An 18,165-nucleotide genomic window follows, 5' to 3' on the forward strand; every position below is an offset into this window, starting at 1 on the left:
AAAGTTTTAAATTTTAAAGGGTCCCACATTTATCTTAGGTCCATTAAAAATATATATACTAAACATTTTAATATATATATTTATCGAGCCTAATAGTAGAGTTATAAGTTTAATTTTAAAAAATTAAATAAACCCCTTAATAATACGTAGAGTTTTGGCCAATACCAACTAAAATAATATTTAATTTATATATTTTTGTCGTCTAGGGCTTAATTTATATTTATTTATATTTAATAAAAAAACATATATGTATATGCTTTATTTTAATTCTTTATAAAAAAAAGTTTTCTCTACTCTTTTAAAATGTACTTTTAAAAATTTGCCAATGACATATTAAAAACGTATTTTATAAAAATAAAAAGTGAAAAATGAACGTATTTTTATTACAAAACAAAATAAATTTTTTTATAAATACTTTGATGAAAGTAGATATCTTGATAAGGGCCTCATCTCGTCTAAGGCCGGCCCTGCATACACTGATACGGTAGCATTACCACTGCGCCCAACAATAACATTGCCTCCACCAAACAAAATCAAATATTCAGAGCTAAAATTTAGAGAAGTTATGGGGTTTGGGAGCAAATAATTGGAATCTGGATAAATCAATTTTTGGCAATAAATAGAGTTAAGCAAGGAGAAAATAATTGAAATCTGGGTAAATCAATTTAATTCATGGGTTAAAAGAATAAACATAAAAAACTTTTAAAACCCATTTCAAATTAAGCCATATAAAATCAACAAAATGAAAAAAAACAATTAACATTCAATCCACTGTCACTGAAAGTCGCTCGTCGTTCCAGAAGCTCTCTCGTTATTCTCATATTCAGAAGCTCGCTCTCCGTTTGTTGATCTCGAGACGGCAAGTAGGGGTTTGCAGGCGGCAGCGGCAGGTGGTCGTTCGTTGATTTGTCACTGAATCCTATCAAAAGCTATAGATAGTCTCAAATAGTTGAAGAAATGAAGAAGAATGGAGTTGCTGCACATGGAGGTGATGGCAGACGGTGGCGGGGAATGGAGAAGGAGAAGCGGCGGCAAAGAAAAATGAGGAAGATGATAATTTAGGGTTGATCAGATTTAATTGTTATTTATGTTTAAGAACCCTGAAAAATATATAGTTAGCTTCCTATATTTTTATTTATGAGTTAATATGATTTTTAAGCTTTTATTAATTGAATCTCGTCTGACGTGGCAAATGAGACATGTATGATGTGGACAATTCGGCAAGACATGTCATCAAAAACAGTGGGTTTCGTACAAGTGATATCTCGTTGTAACAAATTATTAACTTCAGTGACACTTTTGTAATAAAAGCCCGTTCAGTGACCTTTCTGTAATCTAAGCAAAGTTAATTACCCAGGGAGTTCAATATCCTGTAATTTATATTGAGTTGACATTGAGTCGACATTAGATTCATATTGAGTTGGCGTTGAGTCAACGTTAAGTTATTAAGTTTACATTGAGTTAATATTAATTTATATTTTAAAATTAAAATAATTTATTAAAAAATTACTTCGGATTGACATTGAGTTTACATTGAGTTGACATTAGGTTTACATTGAATTGACATTAGGTTTGCATTGACATTATGTTTACATTGAGTTGACATCAGGTTTGTATTGAGTTGACGTTGAGTTGATACTAAGTCGACGTTAAGTTGATATTAAGTTAATTTTTAAAATTATAATGATTTACTAAAAAAATTAATTTTGATTGACATGTAGTTTACATCAAATTTACATTGAGTTGACATTAAGTTTATATTGACATTGAGTCAACGTTGAGTTGGTATTAAATTTATATTGAGTTGATATTAAGTGTATATTGTATTTGTATTAAATTAATTTCTAAAATAGTAATTATTTATTAAAAAAATCACTTCATATTGTCATTTAGTTTACATTGAGTTGACATTAGTTTTACATTGAGTTGACATTAAGTTTACATTGAGTTGACATTAGATTTACATTGAGTTGACATTGAGTCGATGTTGAGTTGATATTAAATTTACATTAAGCTGATATTAAGTTGACATTGAATTTATATTGAGTTCACATTAAGTGTACGTTGAGTTCACATTTACTTTCAAATTACTATTAATTTATGTGTCATTTTATAAACTATTTTTAATAGTATAAATAATAAAGTAGACATTAAGTTTATATCGAGTTTACGCACACCACGGTGGGTCCCACTACCACGTATCCAACGATGAACACCTCGGGTCCGACCACCAAACCACTATATTTATTAATTTTAACAATTGAAATATATTTTTTAATTTTAACAAGTGAAAAATCTTATTAGTCTTACTCATGTATTAATAAAGAGTGAAATATAAATATATGTATATTTTTATTTTGTAAATTTTTAATAAATAAATTGAATTAGACTAATTTTATGGTAAATTAATTTAAGTTGATATTTAGATTATATTTAATTTTCACTATAAAACTAATTTCATTTTAATAAATTAATTTAAATTTATAATCAGCTATATATATATATATATATATATATATATATATTATAGAGTAAACATTAACAATAATGAGTCTTTGCCTTTATGGCAAAGTACAATGTTTTTCTTTCAAGAGGGCAACGATTTAAATCTCCAAAATTATAAATGGTGTTTTATTTAATTTTTAATTATCTAACCAATATTGGTCCGCCCATTGGTGGTCCGACCAGCTGGTTACCGACCGTTTACCCCGTTGACTCGCGCCCGTTGACCACCATTGACCGGGTGGTCCAATCAATAATAATCCGACCAATGGTCCGGTTTATGGAAAATGAGGGAAATTATTGAGTATAAAAACACAATAGGTAAAATACATCATAGGGATAAAATAGGAAAAGTTATTATAAAAAGGTAGGCATGGAAAGTATTTTTAAAATTTCAGAGATTTTTGCAAAAAATAAAAACCTGAGTCATTAACGTAAACAATTGAAATTTTGAGGGATTTCATGTAATTTTCTCTTTAAAAAATTATCCTCAACTCAAGTAGAGTAATTGAGAATCAAATTTAACTCAATTCACATGATTATCCGTATAAAAAAAAATTATATAGAAATAAAAGCATTGTTATAAATATGAATAATTATACAAGGTTAAAAAATAAATTAATCAAATCAGACTCGTGAACTTATTGAAAAGAGTATTTTCATAGTTAATGCGAATAGTTTGAATTTGAACTCGATCCAACTAATTTAGATTTTTTTTGAAACACTTTCCAGTATGAATTGAGGTTTTTTCATAAGAATGTTAAATAATTTTGGGTGAATTACACATAAAATCGCCACCTTTATATAAAATTGCAAAAATAACAGGATCTTTAAAACGTGGCAATTCAGGGCACCATCTTTTATTTCTTTTCAAAAACAACACGGGCACATTTTTAGTGGCGTTTTTGCTGGCGTGGCATGACATGTGACATTGGGTGTCCAAATCAGCAAAATTTTATTTAAAAACATGCCCATGTTGGTTTTGATAATAAATGAAAGGTGATGCCCTGAATTGACACGTTTTGAAGGTCGTGTTATTTTTGAAAATTCATGTAAAGGTGGTGATTTTATATGTAATTAACCCAATAATTTTTTTAATGTATTTTAAGAGGTAGAAAGAAACAATAGATTTAACATTCTAATTTCTAAGTACTGAAGTTATTAGAGGTTGTACTGAATGTTATTGATTTTTTCTAAACTAAAACCACTGACATGACATATATTCTTGTTCAATTTGATTTTGTTGCAAACAATGGCAAGATTGTGCAAAATTCACCATTAAATCTACACTCTGATGAGCGAAAGCCACAAAGTTCAGTAATTTTCCGAGAAAAACAAGGAATTAGGCATGCAAGATCAAAACTAGTGTTTTAAGAATCAAACCAGGTTGTCCCGTTCAACTAGCTCAACTACGAATCAGAGGTCGGTTTTTCCCAAAAATAAAAAATACACGAAAAAACTACAAATAAAATCAATTTTACTCATTTTGTTCTCCGGCAACGGCATAGTCATAAACAAAGGATGCTTTACATAGCATACCTTCTTATAAATCTTCCCGAGATGTTGTCCGACAATTGAACAACAACGGACCACCCCAAAACATATGACTATATCGAGGCTCAGATACCATTTCCATGATCTTCTTCTTAACCCATTTTGCAAACTTTCCGCAGCACTAATCTGTCCTAAGAGTGATGAATTGCAGAATTTTGATCTTTGAGAAGATGGAATGGATCAATCAGTGAGCGGAGAACATGAGTTGTCAAGAACAAGTGCAACACAACTGCCAATTTATATCTCACCTGCACTCAATTGTTAGACATAGGAACAGTAGTGTCAAGGAAATAATGCCACTTCAATAAAATCTTCAATACATACCATCCAATTAACACTTCAACACACTAGACACAGTTTAGTAACAGAGAGTTAGCAATCAAATGCCATTACTACTGACCTCAAAACCAAATGAAGTAAGCTATCCTCTTTTGCTTACTAAACAAAGAAGATGAGTACTTGACAGGACTGAGTTTCAGCAAATTACATCGTCAAATCAAATCAACTGATAGCAAATTAATAATGATCATTTGACGCATCAATGGTGAACTTTCAACACTGGAGGCAAGGTTGAACATGAGAAAATGAAACCAGTCTTTCATTCAGCATACAACCCTCCAACCCTTTGTTAACCATCTAGAGACGTGTATAAGATATTTCGAAGCGAGAACTCGCTGCAGGCATTTTCATTAACAGAACGCTAGTAAACAAATGTATTACTATACCTCTGAGTTGTCTCCATACTGAAACAAAGGAACCACCGGCATTTTCTTATCAATCAAAATTTATGATCACAAACAGTTTGGCTGAATTTGTATTACTGAGGAATGAAGACATCTTTTTCGGGTTCCTTCATAAATACCATCAAAATTATAACCTAGGATACTAATAAGAGTTAGTTATCAAAAATTCAGCATCTCAGATTTCTCATCAAAGGCGATTCCTAGTTCTGTAAAACTCACTTTTCCTCGAAAGAAATCTAACAATTGAGGGACCTCTTCCTGATACTTGATAATAAACTTCTCCAAGAAGAGCTCTTCAGAAGGTATCAACAAAGAGGATAACGGGATTTCTGCATTTATCAAGCCCTTTAAGAGCAAAACTCGAGAAACAAAACATCTCGGTACTATCCTTTTCTCCAAACTACAACAAAGAACAACCGGAACTCTCGCAACCTCAGCAGGCTGCCGACCCATTTTGATAACAAGAAAACTCATTTTACTCATTATACTCTTCTCCGACTTACTCATACACCAAGGATGCTTTCTAAACATTAACCAAATCTCATCTTCCGACAAACCCCACCTCCTAAAAACTTCCATCTTGCGTTCCCACGATTCATCCGACAGATTCTTAAACACATTGAGTGCAACGACAAATGCAAGTTTCGAGGGGTCAACACCAACATCCGTAACTTTCTTAACCAATGCAGCAAACTTATCAGCATTCATGCACAAAACTGCGAGATAATGCGTGACACAAAACGATATAGAAGACTGCGGGATTCCAATCTGCGCTAAGAGTGACAAATTAACACCTAAATTCTCATGAAACGAGATCATAGATCTAAAGTTCGATCTTTTCAAAGCCGTAACTACATTATCATCAGAGATCCCCGCATTTTTCAGTAAATGATAAAACGGGACTAGGGATTTTTCCAAGCTCCGGTTCAAGATAGCGGGATCCTTCCCCAAAATAACCGAAAGGTCGGAACTCGAAGCACCAATAGAGCGTAAAAATTCGATCTTTGGCAAAATTGACTTGTATGGTTCTGCTAATAACACTTGGGGACGGTATCTAACAATTCGGGAAATCGTAAAATCGGTGAGTTCTTGGTCTTTGAAAATGTTGAGCATGGCATCTGGTTTTTCAGGGGTTTCAAAAGCTACCCTCTTAGAGATGAGTTGAGCAGTGTTTGAAGGGAACCCAAATGTGTGGATAAGATAAGAAACTGTAAAAGATTGCTTATTTGTAATCACATTTTGTTTAGTTGAGAAGCATCTAATTAACAAACGAGAGATACCCAATTGAGAATTGAAGACCAAGAGACAATTAAATCTAGTTTCAACTAATCTTGAGCAACAAAAACCAAGCATAATGAATGGAGTTGTGCGTAAAATTGACGAGTTGTTCTTGAGAAGAGAAAAACTGACCGATAAAGGGAGGCACAGACGCTGGGATTTTGGCTTTAACAGAAGACAAAACTGTAGAGAGGGACTTTGAATTGCATTCAATTTGTGATAAAAATAAAACCCTCCGTTTTTGTTGCCCGCCACTTGCTATTGCTTAGCTGACTATCAAAATGCGCCGTTTTGTTTTAAGGTATTTATAAATTATTCTGTCCGAAAATGTTTTCTGCATTTTTCACTTGTATTTATTTTCTTCAACTTCCTTTATTTTAAGGATAATTTTCAAAAATATCCCATTTTTTAAAAAGTAATTATAGCAGTATCTATCTTTTCTAACTAATTATATTTCGTATCCTTTTTATTTATCAAATTTTCCTTTTAATTTTAAAAAAACCCTTTCTAGTTTTTTTTTTTAATTTTTTTGTTGTTGTTTTTATATTGTATATATAGTGTATTTATAATATATTTATTATATATTTATGGTAAATAGACGTTATTTTTAAAAATATTTTATAAAATTGAATGTCTAAAATACACTTTATGGTATTTTTGAGTTTTTTCTATTTAAATTTATTTTTTATTCAATTGAATGTCTAAAATTATTAGTGTTTAACAATTTTGTGATGACTTCTATTCTCGTCTCATTTTATCATAATTTAACTTATTATTTTCATTCCTAATTGATATACACTTTATGATAATTTTAGTTGTGTTTGTCATAAAGTGTATATCAATTAGGAACGAAAATAATAAGTTAAATTATAATAATATGAGATGAGAGTATAGAAGTCGTTATATTAAATTAACCTCTTTTAAGTCTTTGAATTCTAACTCGGTTAATTATAGTTTTACAATATTTAATTATCATCTTTTAAGATTTAACTATTTATTGGGGGAAAAATGGGGAAAACCCCATTTTTCTCTAATACATTACAATAGCCTTCATTTATAATATTTTTGGTTTCTTTCTTTTTAAACTAATTTTTTATTTAACTGAATATCTACATTCATTAACTATTTAACAATGTTGGGATGAATTTGTTGAATTCATCAAATTTTATCAAATGGCATTCGAAACGGTTACATTCATGAGTAATTTAGAAAATCAAAAATTAAATCATTTACGCAGCTAAAATAACTTTCTGCAGTACTTTCGGATTTTAGACATGTCATTTTGCAGAAGCTTTTCCTCCCTTCCGGGACAGGAAGTTCCTCCTGGCCATCTGCTCTGCATAAAGTATGAGAAGCAAACAACAGAGAACAAATGTAATGATAGGACTAATGAGTTATAATGAAATGAGAGACGAGAGCAATGGGATAATGTTTAGACATTAACAAATACATTCAAACTCATCGTCTCATCAACCCAACAAAACATCTAACAAAGTATAGCGAACTGGAGATAACAACCATAGCTAACTGGGGATAGTCTTTTTCCATATCCCTAGCGAAGTGTCACGGTAGCCCTCATCATGGATCGGCATGGGCAGGTTCGATAAGCCGAGCCCGATTTAAATCCGTTTCCGTACTACACATGCTCATAGGCTCAACTTAAGGATCTAACATCAATAAAATTTACGTTGGGAATCAGTTTATAATTGAAAGTTTCCAGATAATAACACAAAAGGAATGGCTATATGAATCATGGAAGAAATCACTGCTTATGTCCTTGCCGATTTTAATGTGATGGTAACAGAAGGAGCAATAAAATCAACTACTCTAGTTCGTAGAAATATACCTTTCCGGGTTCATCCTCGTCATCAGAATCATCTTTATCGTCATCGGAGACGTCCTCGTCATCAAACTTATTCTCAGCTTTGCTTGGTTGAGCAGTCTTGGTCTTTCGTTCTGTTAGAGAACAGAAGAAACCAATGTATCCATTAGGATACGGAAGAATCATCAACAAAATCCTCATGGCCCAGAACCCAAATTTCTCATCAAAGCCAAAGCCTAATTCTTCAAGACTAACTTTATGAAAGTGATCTAATAATTGAGGCACCTCTTCCTGATACTTGATCATGAACCTATTCAAGAAGAGCTCGTCGAAGGTATCAACTCCGACAAATGCGTTAAACAGACCTTTTAGCTGCAAAATTTCTTACAACTGAGCATCTAGGTATAATCCTTTTCTCCAAACTACCCCTAAAAATAGCCGCAACACTAACAGCATCAGCAATCTGCCACCCCATCCTGCAATCAAGAAAACAAATTCATTTTACTCAAGAGAGTTGCTCATTCAAGTTCTATGACTTCAATCCAAAAAATTAAGAGCACCGACTAAAAGCATTACCAACTATAAACTCTCACGACTCATAATCCCAAGTTTCTCATCAAAGCCAAATCCTAGTTCTTCAAGACCAATTTTTGCATGAAAGAGATCTGATAGTTGAGGCACATGTTCTTGATGCTTGATCACAAACCATTCCAAGAAGTGCTCATCAGAAGGCATCAACAATGAGAATAAACTAACATCTGCCTTACTAATCAAACCCTTTAAAAGCAGGACCCTAGCAACAAAACATCTAGGAATAATCCTCCCCTCCAAACTACAACTAAGAACAACCGGAACACTTACAACATCAGCAATCTGCCAACCCATCCGGCAAACAAGAAAATTCAATATGCTTATTACTTTCTCACCCGACCTAATCATAAAAGTGGGATTCTTTCTAAACATCGAAAAAATCTCATCTTCGGAGAAACCCCACTTCTTATAAACCTCCATCCTACGCACCCATAATTCGTCGGTCATTTGAAAGAACACATGGAGTGCCCTAACAAATGTAACCTTTGAAGATTCAAATCTCATATCCATAACCTTCTGAACCAAATCACCAAACTTATCCGCTTTCACGCACATAACAAAGGGATAATTCATAACCAACACATCAATAGAAGATTGAGATACTCCAATCTGTCTTAAAAGTGACAAATTAACATCAAAATTCTTGAGCAACAACTTCATAGATAACACTGACATGTGCTTCAAAGACTTAATCACTTTCTCATTACAAACTAGCACACTTTTGAGAATCTCATAACGCGGGACAAGGTATTTATCTAAGCTTCGAAACAAAATTTCCGGGTTCCTCGAAACAATTAAGGAAAGATCAGAACTTGAAACTCCTACAGAACGTAAGAACTCAATATTGGGCAAAAGTAAGGTTTCTGGGTGAGCTAAAAGAACTTTTGGGCGTTGCCTAACAATTTTAGAGATATGGGTGCTGGTGAATCCATGATTCTTGAGAAAGGCAAGCACTGTATCTGGTTTTTCAGGGGATTCAAACCTAACTTTCTTGAAAACAGAGTCGGCAGAATGTGGGGTCAAACCACATGAATTTATCAGATATGACACTGTAAATGACTTGCCATTCAAATTTTGTGATGACAAAGATGTAAGTGATAGTAATGATTGAAAATGGAGAATACCCAGTTGAACATTTGAGATTAAAAGTGGAATGGTATTACTAGTTTTTCTCAACGCTAATCTTGAACATGAAAAACCTAACATCATTAGCTACTAACCAAAAATATTCTGTTTCTTCAGTCAGTAGAAATGGATTCGCGCAGAGATTCGCATCAGGTTTTTCCTGTTATCACCATCTGCAGCTTTTCAGGGTTTGCAATGCAGCTTTAGAGGAGTTTGGTTCGACTTCCCCGCAGAACTTTTAGCTTTTATTTTCCAAAAACTCCATTATAACATTTGATGAGAATTTTTTTAAGAATTTTTTTTGGACGGATGATTCAATATTTTTAATTATTTACATAAAATTATTTTTATTAAAATATATGGTTTTTCTAATATATAAAATTATTTAAATTATTTTTAAATATTCTAATTATTTATAAATTATATATTATTTATGTTAAAGCAATTATAATTTAATATTTTTAAAAAATAAATCATAAACTTATTAAAAATATGTAAAAATATTTAAATTAAATGTTGCTTTTTATAAAAAAAGTAATTATTAATATTTTTATTAAATATATATAATACAATATATTTATAATCTAATCTAATAAATAAATAAAAAATTATTATATATAAACAACAACAACTAATCAAATATCATCAAACACATATGGTCTATAAAGTATTAGCTACCATCCAACAATCAATAACTACTAGTTACAAATTACAAGAAACAGCTATCAAATAGGAAATATTAGAGTTGCGCTTTGAACAAAAATTAAATATTTAATCTTCAATTGGACAAAAATTTATAATAATAACAAATTTGTTCTAATATAACTTCAAAATATGAATTTGATTAGCTAGTACTTTTAAACAATAAATTAGTTGATGTAAAAAATAATTTTTTTAGAAGTATTTTAAAATAAATTAATTAATACTTGTCATCTAATATTTTTCAAATTTTACATTAAAAATAAAATACCAAATCAAGTTTGAATATTAAAATACTCAATTCAACATACTTAAAACTCTAATCAAATTTTAAATAATTTACTTTTTATCTTTTATAATTATATTTATAACAATATTTTTACTTTCATGCTAAAATTAGATTTTTAATATTTGTACATAAATAGTCGAACCAAATCAATCTTGATTCACAATTATTTAATCAAACTCAAGCTTGACTTCCTAAAAACAAATTCGATTGAATTGAAATTGAGTTTTGAAGTTTAAAATCAAGTTGAGTTTCAAAATCTAAAGTCCAAATAAACTCGAACTTGGCCGTATTTCAACTCTACTTTCAACTCTGATTACACCATGGAGTCGTAAAATAATATTTCAAACAATCAGATTTATCATCATCCGGTCTCTTTCTGACTATATTTCAATATTTTCCCCGATTTACTTCCACACTCGCATTCATGTTACAAAAGAGATGCACTCTACGAGCTAAACCTATCATTTCAGGTATCAGCGATCAGAGTTACTGAGGATGTAAAAGCGTAAGGAAAAAGGCGGAATCTTGTGCTATACTAACATATCCCCATTTTTTTCTTTTGCTAGGGGGACATCTCTCTACAGTTCTTTGTGAGGCTAATTGATCGTATAAATCAAAAAACAAAAATTAACACTTTCATCTCGGGTCAATCATCTTTACGCAGCAGCATCCCATTGTTTTGTAGAAATGATGCCACTGAAGCAGGAAGGTTCCGCATCAACAATCTCTTCAACTTGTCTATTCCTCTGTGCAGAATCTTTACCAATCCGTCAAGTTCTACTTCATATTGCTCGTAAACAAAGAAGCCCGTGAAGCCAAATACCAGAGCTGCATTTCGTTTTAACAAAGTAAAAAACAAAGAAGAAGAATCTAAAAATTCCTTTGAGACGGTAGAATAAATTGTCCCTTACCTACACCCACCACCGCAGTCAATGAGTGCAACAGAATCAACTTGAGAATATAGAGGGAAAATGCAACCTGTAATAAGTGCACAATGATTAAGAAAAGCTTCCAAAAACCATGCCGAGTTAAACTCTTATGCTATTCAACATGCTTTGTCTGCGCTCATAGATCATATAAAGACAGCAATAACTAGGGTGTGCAAAACCTGACTGAAACCGAAAACCAAACCAAACCAAACCAAACCGACAAATTTGATTTGGTTCGGTTTCGTTTGATATGATAACAAAACTTTTAATGTTCAGTTCGGTTTTAACCTTAAAAAAAATTCGGTTAGGTTTTAACATAAACCGAACCAAAATACCAACCACTTCAGCTCGAAAATTATACTTCCTCAGAATTTCGGTTCGGTTTTGGATTAGAGAAGAATTTTGGTTCGGTTCGGTTTGAACCGAATGCACACCCCTGGCAATAACAAACGGCATATAAATCGGTAAATTTGAGCTTTAATTTCTGGTAACAAGTAGAGATCCATTAAATGCTAGGCTACATTTGTTCCTAAAGTGGCCCTTTAACTATGCATCCAAAAGTACGCCGGTTTGCCAAATTTGAAAGACTTCTTAGTTCATGCAACCAATCACGCATAATACCTAACAAAAGCAAGTGAAGTGTCCAGATCTTAATATTCTCACTGTAAAAGAATTGCTGTCAAAATCCATACCTTCAAGAGTTTGTTTGCATCCCTTTCTTGAAGCAATATTTGCAAGCTATGAACACCTCTGTTCCACATAGATGCTATGGATGTCACTGAATCTCTCACCGCCGACTCTGAAACTTCAAACCAAGACAAAGACATCCTCTGAATGGTAAAATCGGCTCTGTTTCAAAAGGTATAACAATCAGATGTGTCATGTAAATTCCAACTAAAATAAAATTTACTTGCTAAAGGTGTATTTAAAGCAGTAGCTAGAAGTTCCTATGACAATACTGTGCATGGTTCAAGACATAGTAACCACTAAACTACTTTTGGTTCCTGTCTCATTTTGATTCTACTAGTAATTTCCCTTGAAATGTTAATTAACTAAGCTATTGACATCTGGGACACTCTCATCTTAGAAAGCTAGTTGACATTTCAATGTTAAGGAAATGTTGAAAATACGAGGCTTAGATGATGCTGTGGGCAAGAAACTTAACAGCATGTGGTAGTGGTAACTGATAACAAGCTATTTAGAACACTAGAAACCAGAGGGACACGAAAAAGTAGTATAGGGGTATAAAAAGCCTAAGCTAATGAAGCTCACAATTTAATGGGAATATAAAATTCGCTTTGCCATGATTCGGTATTGGTGATACCACCTTCAAAGTAAAATCAAGAAAACTAGTATATTCCTTTTTTTGGTTAAAACTAATCAGGAAAAATATTTCATTTTGATCTAAAACATATTTCTTCTTATTCCTTAAGGGGAAAAAAACAAAAAAGGGAAGACCAAAGAAGAAAAGAAAGATCACGTGGCATCATGCAACATAACCCAGAAAAAATCCAATCCCAATCAATTGTAATTAGTAAGCATGACAAGCACTTACATCTTTTCTGGTAGAAAGCCATATCCATATAAAATTGCGGTGGTTAACAGCAGAAGCCTAGCAGCAGATGAGGTAAAAGTTCTTCCAGAAAGTAAAAACCAATGAAACAATACAGCAAAAGCGAGGAAATACGTAAATGTTTTCTTCTCATCTCTCCACAGTAAAATGTCTGCAACTGCAATGAGAAAGTTTCCTTATTATGGTAATGATCAATATTAAAAGCCTGTCTAATATGCATCATAAAATTATTGAACTAGATATGAGTAAGGATAATTCAGACATAATGCTGGTGGAAAACAATGGATTTTCAGCGCAGCTGTAGAATGTAGCTGTTAACATTGCACAACCAATTTAAGGTAAAAAAACAACAAAATCTTATTCCAACCTTTCCCGCCCCCCAATAGCTTTTCGACCTTTGATTGTTCTTCAGAATTAGTACATCTCATGAAAGACGGGTCTTTGACCAACTTTGCAAAAGATTCAGTGGTCAATGCAATGCCATCCTACAAGTTCAACAATCAACACAATCAGAATGTGGAAGTATGACTCAAACACGTCTTTTTACACAGCTCAAAGCTTAGAAACCAGTAATTAACTAACACAAACGGGTTTCTAAATGCATTAGAAATCCTAGCATTCTAGTAACAAGCTATCTAAATCATCCGAGCATAGTAGCTAAAGGAATCGCATGAACAAGAAAAAACTTCCATCAGATATGCAAAAGGTTTCTATAAATTCACCATACCAAAATCGATAAGCAATCATAACCTCAATTATAACCAACAATTAGAGGCTACAGGATTTAAAGTATAACAATGTGCACATATAGTCTAGAAACAGAAAATAAGACATCCAGTTACGCATATGCTTTGACAATGACATCATAGGAAAAGGTATAGTAATGAAAAATAACAATCATAATTCATAAGCAAAACTTACATCCAGAGAGACAACCGGTGAGTACCCAATGTACTTTTGAGCTGCACTGCAGTTAAAAGTCCTCGTATGTGAAGCTAAACGAAAGAAATAAGCCGACAGGGAATGGTTATATTTTCTGAAGTCCAACTTTTCGTGCATCCATTTGGCAAACACTAGAACACACCACACCATATGAGCCGGAAGTTTTATCAAAGGTCTGCAATTAAAGCAACAAAAAAATTCAGAGATGGTAGCACTAGAAAATACTACTCATTTCAATAATCAGGAAAAGAAAAAATATAATAGAGAACACCATACAGAATACATATAACACAAAAAGAGCACATTTGGCATACTACACATGATAAGAAGGCCAAAGTAATTCACATTTTCTATTTTACTTATTTTTGCCCATTATTTTGTTTTTCATTTCCCATTCCCTTGCTCCTTCTATTTTTTATTTATTTATGAGATTTGGCTTGCCGACGTGCTCAATACAGCATGAAGGAAAATGTACAATTATTTCCCCATGATACATTCATACATTATTTGAAGCAACTTTTACCAGCCTAAGAACTCAATACCTCAAGAATCGAGATGCTTACTTTACCTTTGGTACCCCAAGCCTTCTAGTATTAATGATACAAATTCCCAAAATTTCATGGGCTCGAGATTGGTAATGAAAAATGCCTGTATTTAATCAGAAACAAGATAATATCTCGTAAACAGCGATTATAAGAAATATTTGAAACTCTATATCCAGGACAGCTGGAAATGGTTAATGTACCTTTCCTGCGACACAGATCATCCGAGAATCTAAAGCTTCTGCTGCACAGATGTGAGCATGAGCAACATTCTCAACATAGGTAAAGTCCGACATATTTTCACCACTTCCTATAATAAACTGAAATGAGAAAATTAATCACTTCAAAAAATTATAAAAATTAGATAATCACAGTCCATGATAGCAGGAATTCAAGATAAAAAGCAAATGATAATGAAACAACAAAAGACAAATCTTCAAGATATCATTTAACTAACTTTGACCGAAGAAAAAACAATTTATTGGAACAATGAAAAAGAATCTAAAAGTCCCCAAATTGATATGGTAAGCAAAGCAACACGCATTTAAAAATAAAATTAAAAGGAAAGAAAGCAAGGCAAAATATGATCTGCATAAAAAGCTCCCGAACCTTTCCAAAGCCAGATTTTGATAAATTTATCAAGAATGGCACAAGTTGTGTATCTCCAGGTCCAAAGACATTGCTAGGACGAAGTGCACATGTCAAAAGGCCACCAATGTTGTTAGCAAACAAAACTAATGCTTCTGCATGAGCCTTAAGATCACTCAGCATATCCTCAAACTGTATCAATACAAAATTGACTGGGATGAGTATATAACCAGCTCTGGCTAAAACAAAAAAGAACAAAGCTATAGTAAAAGCATACTTTCCAATGGCAGGGTAAGGACTCATCTCCATTGCATATATCATGTGAACCATCAAAAATTACATCAGCGGAACTGTTATAGATCAGCTTTCGAACTTTACACTGTTGACAAGCATCGATGACGTTTTTAGCACCTGCTCAAAATGAAATAGAGCTGGCATAATGTTTCTGTAAGAGGGAAATACAACACATTTAGTACAGCTGTGAACCATTACCTTGCACTACAGTTTTGTAGCAATAATAGAAATCATCATTCAAAAAACTGGTAGCTTCCATATAAAATACGACAGATGAACCTTCAATAGCTGTAAAGGCATGCATGAACACCAAACCATCAGTTTCTCAAACACAAGTTCGACGTCTTAAAATGAGCAAGGGACTCGCAACATGTTAACTTAAAGTCAATGATTCACATTTCTTTCATCAACAGCGGCTAAGTTCATAAAACCATAATTTAAACAGCATTAACTAGCTAAAAACGCAAAGACTTCAGTAAAACCGATGCGAGTGATTAAGCAGCAAATAAGTATAAGTTTAAACATTAAATTTAAAGAATAACCTAAATCAAAGTCCTCCACAGCTACATATTATAACCACATTTTCAATCAAATTCTAGTTCAATCATCTTGTTCACTCTTAAAATGGATCTAAGAAATGCAGTATTAAATAATTCAATATCATGTCAGAGAAGCCAAACAACACTAAAAAAAACAAAAATCAGGAAATTAAAATTAGAATTGACCTTTAGCGATAGCGGAGACATCGAGAAGGTCGACAGGGTGAAAAGAAGCACGGCCAGAAGAAATAGCGTCAGCTGAGTGAGTGAGGTCGAGTTGTTGTTCAAAAGAGTGAGACGAATCAACGACACGGACGATCCAATTACCGAGTCTGAGAAGATTGAAAACGAGAGATCTTCCTACAAAGCAGCTTCTTCCTCCGATTACACTGCAAATTTTAGGGTTTAATTCTCCGAATGGAACCGCGACCTCCGTCGCCATTGTCAATGCGATTAACAAAAAGAATTAAAAACAGAGAAATTGATTCAGTTTTATTATTTTTTTATTTATTTATAAAAGGAAAAGATTTGGCGCGGAAAGTGTGTATAAATGGAAATGTAAAGCGACGTTTTGGTTGCTTTTTTCTTTTTGGATTCTTTTCATTTTACGATACTTGTTTCTGTAGCAGGTGGGTCCCATGGATTTTCTTTTTGTTTTCTTTTTCTGGGTTTCTTTGAGATGGGATTATCAATTAAGGTTTTGTTATTGTTTCATTTTATTTATTTGTTCACTTCTAATCCTAAACTCCTAATTCAATAAATGCCTAGCTTAAAAAAGGCTAAACATTTAGCAAAAATTCTTATTATATTCAAATTTATAATAGACTAGTTTCGCATGTGGCTCGTAACGTAACTCGTCAATGAACATATTAGTAAATTTATTATACTTATATCAATTTTTTATTTATAATTGATATTAAATTAATTAAGAATTTTTGTAAAAGTAAATATAATATATTCGGTTATTAATTATTTTTTATACTGAATTTATTCTTCTTTTGGTTTTATAATAACCATAATAAATAATTAACTTAATTTTATTAATAATATTTTTAAAAATAATAAGATAGAAATTTAAATAATATTATATTTAACAAATACAATATTTTAATTTTATAATTCAATCAAACTAAAAGATAGGTATTCCTACTAATTTGGAGACAATTTAGTTATTTTGTTACATACTAAAAAGTAAATTGGAGATAATTTATCTACCTATTCTAATTAGGACTTTAATTACAATAGTGATTAATTAAATAATTAATTAGTTAATGACTATAAAACCTTTATTTAATAGTAAACTGAAAAGGATTATTCAGTAAATTTGCCTGCCCCCCCATCCGTGCTTTTATATATAGTATAGATATAGATAGATAGATATAGATTTGATAATGTCTAAAAATGTATTACTCCCTCCATTTTGTCTTTATTACACAGTTTAAGAAAAATAATTATTGTTTATAGGTTTAGTAAAATTTTCCTTACTTTTCTTATCATACCCTTATTTAATATGGAGTCCACTTGCAATTTACTTTCAATTTACTCATTAGTGGATTTTGAATAGGGGTAATATAGAAAAATTGAGTGTAAAAGTTATTTACTTTTTGAAAGTGGACAAAAATTTTGGGGCACAAAAATTTTCAAAGTGGACGACTCTATTGGGACGGAGAGAGTACAATATTTCAAAAATGTCCAACCTCCAAATAGGGTGTGCTTGTACTGATGTGTTGCGTAATGGGCATCTTGGCGCGTATCGATAAAAATTAAACCTTAAAAAAACTAAACGTTTAGCAAAAGTCCTGAAAATACCCACAATTTTAAATTTGCCTATAGGTAAGATCTTCAGTTTGTCAAGCCCAGGATTTCCAATTTGCCTATAGGTACGATCTCCAATTTACCTATAGGATCTTGAATTTTAACATGTATAGTGACAACTTTTAAAATGACGATTTTTTACGAAAGTTGAGAAAGTGAAAATGGGAAACATGGACAATTGAAAAGAAATGAGCATCTGGCAATTTTTAAAGGAAGGCTTTAAAAGCGGGAAAAAACAACAATTATAACCCAGGTAAAAATCAATCAAAAACTCAGAAACTCACAAGAGAAAAGCACCGTACAATCATTATTTTTGTGAATTCTTGTACTGCAATTTACG

At 32.1% G+C, this 18,165-nt stretch overlaps 3 protein-coding genes across 6 annotated transcripts; all 3 read right to left on the reverse strand.

Moving 5' to 3' along the window:
- Positions 1-3,844: 3,844 nt before the first annotated feature.
- On the reverse strand, positions 3,845-6,364 carry LOC126664780 (uncharacterized). The gene has a single exon (XM_056106437.1). It carries the CDS (start codon positions 6,150-6,152, stop codon positions 4,959-4,961), a length of 1,194 nt encoding a protein of 397 aa, XP_055962412.1. The 5' UTR covers positions 6,153-6,364; the 3' UTR covers positions 3,845-4,958.
- Positions 6,365-7,200: 836 nt separating this feature from the next.
- Positions 7,201-9,873, reverse strand: LOC126664779 (uncharacterized). Of its 4 annotated transcripts, none has more exons than XR_007637470.2 (3): positions 8,476-9,873; positions 7,924-8,375; positions 7,201-7,408 (listed from the first exon to the last, which is right to left on the reverse strand). XR_007637470.2 is itself a non-coding variant. In XM_050357328.2 (2 exons), the coding sequence occupies exon 1, from the start codon at positions 9,697-9,699 to the stop codon at positions 8,479-8,481; it is 1,221 nt and encodes a 406-aa protein (XP_050213285.1). In that variant the 5' UTR covers positions 9,700-9,873; the 3' UTR covers positions 7,442-8,375; positions 8,476-8,478. The 4 variants fall into 4 exon arrangements, 1 of the variants encoding a protein (XP_050213285.1); XR_007637469.2 differs by having other exon boundaries at positions 7,201-7,413; XR_007637468.2 differs by lacking the exon at positions 7,201-7,408 and adding an exon at positions 7,442-7,744.
- A 1,056-nt stretch (positions 9,874-10,929) lies between these two features.
- LOC126664778 (3beta-hydroxysteroid-dehydrogenase/decarboxylase) lies at positions 10,930-16,566 on the reverse strand. Its single transcript, XM_050357327.2, has 12 exons — positions 16,197-16,566; positions 15,670-15,759; positions 15,455-15,588; positions 15,199-15,369; positions 14,793-14,909; positions 14,616-14,695; positions 14,027-14,222; positions 13,473-13,590; positions 13,088-13,262; positions 12,225-12,381; positions 11,515-11,581; positions 10,930-11,431 (listed from the first exon to the last, which is right to left on the reverse strand). The coding sequence occupies exons 1-12, from the start codon at positions 16,450-16,452 to the stop codon at positions 11,250-11,252; spliced, it is 1,743 nt and encodes a 580-aa protein (XP_050213284.1). The 5' UTR covers positions 16,453-16,566; the 3' UTR covers positions 10,930-11,249.
- Between the last annotated feature and the right edge of the window lie 1,599 nt (positions 16,567-18,165).

This window comes from Mercurialis annua, linkage group LG1-X (genome assembly GCF_937616625.2).
Source record: "Mercurialis annua linkage group LG1-X, ddMerAnnu1.2, whole genome shotgun sequence".
Lineage (NCBI taxonomy): Eukaryota > Viridiplantae > Streptophyta > Magnoliopsida > Malpighiales > Euphorbiaceae > Mercurialis > Mercurialis annua.